The 4,579-nt window shown below is 52.6% G+C and overlaps 2 protein-coding genes across 2 annotated transcripts in view; one reads left to right on the plus strand and one right to left on the minus strand.

The window, feature by feature from the left end:
• The window catches only part of GUITHDRAFT_160359 (heat shock protein 70-like protein), a gene marked incomplete at both ends in the record, with an annotated part of 4,646 nt that extends 2,248 nt beyond the window's left edge, over positions 1–2,398 (minus strand). The window contains 14 exons of the mRNA XM_005818269.1: positions 453–487; positions 533–596; positions 643–692; positions 752–802; positions 1,003–1,059; positions 1,108–1,161; positions 1,212–1,271; positions 1,398–1,427; positions 1,479–1,523; positions 1,575–1,646; positions 1,709–1,762; positions 1,820–1,859; positions 1,993–2,033; positions 2,255–2,398. Coding sequence (XP_005818326.1) covers positions 453–487; positions 533–596; positions 643–692; positions 752–802; positions 1,003–1,059; positions 1,108–1,161; positions 1,212–1,271; positions 1,398–1,427; positions 1,479–1,523; positions 1,575–1,646; positions 1,709–1,762; positions 1,820–1,859; positions 1,993–2,033; positions 2,255–2,395 — 794 coding nt within the window. The remainder of the gene's footprint in view (positions 1–452; positions 488–532; positions 597–642; positions 693–751; positions 803–1,002; positions 1,060–1,107; positions 1,162–1,211; positions 1,272–1,397; positions 1,428–1,478; positions 1,524–1,574; positions 1,647–1,708; positions 1,763–1,819; positions 1,860–1,992; positions 2,034–2,254) is intronic.
• Positions 2,399–3,313: 915 nt separating this feature from the next.
• On the plus strand, positions 3,314–4,300 carry GUITHDRAFT_149363 (hypothetical protein; the record flags this gene model as incomplete). The annotated part of the gene is made up of 2 exons (XM_005818270.1): positions 3,314–4,022; positions 4,176–4,300. 2 exons carry the CDS (start codon positions 3,314–3,316, stop codon positions 4,298–4,300), a joined length of 834 nt encoding a protein of 277 aa, XP_005818327.1.
• Positions 4,301–4,579: the final 279 nt, after the last annotated feature.

A 4,579-nucleotide genomic window follows, 5' to 3' on the forward strand; every position in this document is an offset into this window, starting at 1 on the left:
GAGTCATGTAGGGTGGCAGAAACGAGAAGGAAGTTTCCAAGAGAGGAAGGAGGGGAGGAGGGAGTAAGGATGCCGAGAAAGGAGAGACAGAAGTGAGGAGGGAGGAAGAGGGAGAGAGGAGGGAGGAGGGAGGAGGGAGGAGGGAGGAGGGAGGAGGGAGGAGGGAGGAGGGAGGAGGGAGGAGGGAGGAGGGAGGAGGGAGGGTATGTCAGTGTGATTGTAAATGTCAAATCCATCTCCATGTCCATCATATCAACTTCACTTCTCGTCAAAGTTTCCTCACCTGAGTTTGACTTGACAGCGTCCGCTTTGCATTCTCGCATTCCCTTCGCAGCCTTGCTATTCCTGACTTGTCCTTCTGTGGATCTACTTTCAAGCCCTGGGGGTTCAGCATCAGTCTGAAAGTTTTCACATCTCAACAGCAGACGCTCACTGTTTTCTTCTCGAATAACTTCACAATGTGCGCAACGAGTCTCTTGTCAAAGTCCTGTTACACGTCAGAAGAACAAGGTTCATGTTCGAGCAAAATCACTTCTCCTCCCAGGTGGGTGTCGCCGTTGGTTGCTAACACCTCAAACACTCCATTGTTGACAGTCCTGTGAAAACTTCAACCTCCCAGCGAGCGATCAGGTCACAGCATACAGCAGCGAGACGTCGAAAGTTCCTCCTCCAAGGTCAAAGACAAGAATGTTCTGTAGTTAGGAGAGCATGTAACTTCCACCTGTGTGGAGTTGGGAGGAACGATTCTCACCTTCATCGTGCCTCCCTTGTCCAATCCATATGCAATCGCTGCTGCTGTTGGCTGCAAGAACAAGTATTGACAACCGCTCACCAAAATTCTCCTCAATCTCACGATGTTGGAGAACACAACAACAGTTCGATGAAAAACAACAACATTTCACAAACGTCTTTATCATCCTAACAACAGTCCACACACACTTTCGTCATTCTGACAACAATTCGCACACATATTCATCATTCTCATGAAGTTGATGGAGATACCTCGTTGATGATCCTCAGGATGTCTAGTCCTGCTATCCTCCCCGCATTCTTCGTCGCCTAAGAGCAGGAATCAAACCTCTCCCCCTTGCCATGAGTACAAGTTACTTGTCGTTGGGCGTCATTGAAGTATGCGGGAACAGTCACAACAGCTTTCTTGACCTTGTTTGTAGGGAATCAGAAAAGATCGCAGAACAAACAGATCTCATCACTTTGGTGCCCAAGAATCCTTCTGCAATCTTCTTCATTTCCATCAAGATCATTGCAGAAACCTGCAACCAGCACAACTTTCATGACCGAGAACAAGACAAGATCAACTATTGCGATGATCACAGCAAAGGCAAGCTGAACGCAGAGGCATACACAAACAGCAGGTCGTATCAAACAAATCTCCTTACCTCTTCAGGGGCGAGCGACTTCTTTTTGCCCTGATGTTTCCAACCATAACAACCATGACAAGAAATCCATCAGCATCTTACTTGATAGGAGATGTCTATCATCGGCTTGCCGTCCCTCTCCCTCACCTGACACACAACTGTCAAACGACAATCTGATCAACGCAGCATCGCTCTCACTTTGAAAGGAAAACTCTTTATGTCTTTCTGAACAGATTGTTCGTTAAAGCCCCTCCCGATGAGCCTCTTCACCTGCAGCAAGGCAGGTCAGCCGACTTGCCCCACTGCTGCGACAACCATCTTGCAAGCCTCACGTCATAGAGCGTGTTACTTGGGTTGTTTCCCACTTGATTCTTCGCCGCGTCCCCCTGCAGAAATGCTAATCTTCAACTTCGGAACATCATCATCGGAGCAGCTTCACAGACCACAAGCTGCTCGCCGTCTTCAGAAAATGCAACCCACGAACTAAAGTGAAGGCTCAGGTTTGAAGCTCCCTCCCTCCTCCCTCCTCCCTCCTCCCTCCCCTCCCCTCCCCTCCCCTCCCTCCCTCCCTCCCTCCCTCCCTCCCTCCTTCCCTCAGGAAATAGATTGCGCTTACGGTGTTATTCGATTCCCTTGATCGTTTGCTACAATCTCCACCTTCACCATCACATGTCACCCCGTCAGATGCCAGATAAGCATGCTGGCTGCAAGCAGAAGTTGGAGCGGGGTCAGGAGGAAGAGCAGGAGCAGGAATAGAGTTTGGACGAGGACGTGGACGTGGAGCAAGTGGTAGAGGTAGAGAAGAACGAGAAGGAGCAGAAGTAGCAGAAGCGGGAAAGTTCAACATGAGTGCAGTCGCAGTTCTCGAAAGAGCTCACCTGTCCATTCCTATAAACACCAACACACGAATATGTTGTCCCAAGGTCGATCCCTATAACATGCTCTTCTTCCTTGCAGTGTACGAATGCTACACCCGCCAGAAAGCACCACAGCACCCCGTGGAACTTAAATCCCTTCATCCTGCCGTGAAATTTTAGCTCCTCTCATTTTCTCTCCTGTTGATTGTGATGGAAACATATACTTGCCACGGACTCTGCTGCTCTTCTGCTCTCCGTTCCACACATATTCCCTCGTATCTCTCTCCATGTACTCTCTGCTATCAACTTGCTCCTCCTGCTCCTCCTGCTCCTGCTCCTGCTCCTGCTCCTGCTCCTGCTGCTCCTCCTGCTCCTGCTCCTCCTGCTCCTCCTGCTCCTCCTCCTTCTGCTCTTCCTGCTCCTGCTGCTGCTCCTGCTGCTGCTGCTGCTCTGCTTGCATGCTCTGCTCGTATCCAGCATGACGTCGATGGGTCTGATCCTCAACGTAGCCCCACCCCTACCCCTTCTCACGTCAAAATCTCTTCTACACCCACCCTGGTGGTTCATTACCCCCCCTTTTCACATTCATGAGAGGGGTGTATTTAGGTCAGGCCACCCTACCACTAGTGCTGCCCAGGAGGTACCCCCATGTCATACAGGAACCAAGGGCGCAACGCGATGGCGAAGGATGGGGGGCAACTGGAGGGAGAGGGAGGAGGAGGGGGGGGAGGAGGAGGAAGAGAGGAAGATAGAGAGCAGGAGATAGGAGCAGGAAGATGGCGAGGAGGTCAAGGAGCATGTCGGCATACTGAGCTATCCGTCCTCCTCTGCTTTCTCGCCTCGTCCTTGTCAGGCGCTAGCGGATTTCAGTGCAGACAAGGGCATGTCTACAGACCGTCTTGCCTGTACGTGCCTCTTCCTCCTCTGCCTGGAGTTGGCCATGGACTTCGACTGTCATCGTCCTCCTTGTCTTCCCTCCATCGCAATGGCCTGTCGAGGGCGATTCCTGTACCTTGCCATGCTTTGCCGAAATGTACCTCTGCGCATCGCAGGCTCGGGAGGAGCGACCGGCACGTGCTCATGGCGTCAGACCCTCTAAATCCATGGCGGCAGGGGCAAGAGGAGCCGTTCAACCCCGAAGAGGACGTGTGGAGCTCGGATCAAGTCTACGTCATCCTGGAGGGAAGGGAGATCAGGGGGCCAGTAGCGACTCGATCCGAGGGAGAGAGAAGGAAGCGGAGCCGACCTGGACCGACGAGAGGACGGCATCGATGGGTGTCGAAGCCTTCACAGATGGCGGGTCTGGTGCACGAGGGGGACGGCATGCCTCTGTACAACCTCAACCTTAGCTATGACTTGCCTGTCCCTGACCCTGGCCCTGCCGAGGTTCTTGTGAGGGTACATACAGTCGCTGTGAACGAGCTGGATGTCTATCACATGCAGTTTGCAAGCAGTTTCCAACAGCAAGCTCCGTCGGAGGAGCAGAAGGGAGGAGGGGCGATGGAAGAGAGTGGAGGAGGAGGAGGTAACACCGCGGGGAAGGGAAGGGGGCGAATTCCTGGGTCGGAGTTTGCCGGGACTGTTGTGGAGGTGGGAGAAGGATGTACGAGGTTGAAGGTGGGAGATGAGGTCTGGGGGTCAACAAACCCTGCTCTGTGCTGGAGAGCAGCAGGGGACAACCTGGAGTTTGCAGGGGGAGCGTGTGCAGAGTATGTGGCAGTAAAGGAGGAATGGGTCAGCCATGCACCGGATTGTTTGGACTGGTTGTACATTGCAAGTGCTCCTGTAGGTAAGGAGACGATGGTGAAGTGCGAAGTGAGAGTTGTATCCGCGTTGTTGTCTCGTGCTAAAGGTGTTGGGTGAGATTTGTATGCTCGGAGTTTTGTTGCTGTCACGATATTTGTAGACAAGATTGAAAGATGACGATGTTGATGTTTGACAGATGCGGTAGTCGCTCTCGACGGCCTCCGAGAACTCTGTTTGAACTCTGTTATCACCAAAGGCAAGAACGTGCTGATAGTCGACGCTGACAGCTGCATTGGGTGCTATGCCGTCCAGGCAAGATGATCTTAGCTGAGATGACGTCATCAAAATTGTCTGACATGTCTCATGAAGATTGTCAAGAACATGGGAGCTGAGGTGACCGCTGTTGTGCAAACTCGAAATGCAGAGCTGCTCTTCTCACTTGGTATCTCCCCTCTCCTCCTCCCTCCTCCCTCTTCCTCTCCTCCTTCTCTCTTCTCCTCCTTGCTCTCCTCCTCCTCTTCCTCTCTCCCCTCTCCCTCTCTCCCACTCCTCGTCTCCCCTAGCTTCCTATTCCCCCACACGACTCCTTCCTCCTCCTCC

This window comes from Guillardia theta (assembly GCF_000315625.1).
Source record: "Guillardia theta CCMP2712 unplaced genomic scaffold GUITHscaffold_336, whole genome shotgun sequence".
NCBI classification, from domain to species: Eukaryota; class Cryptophyceae; order Pyrenomonadales; family Geminigeraceae; genus Guillardia; species Guillardia theta.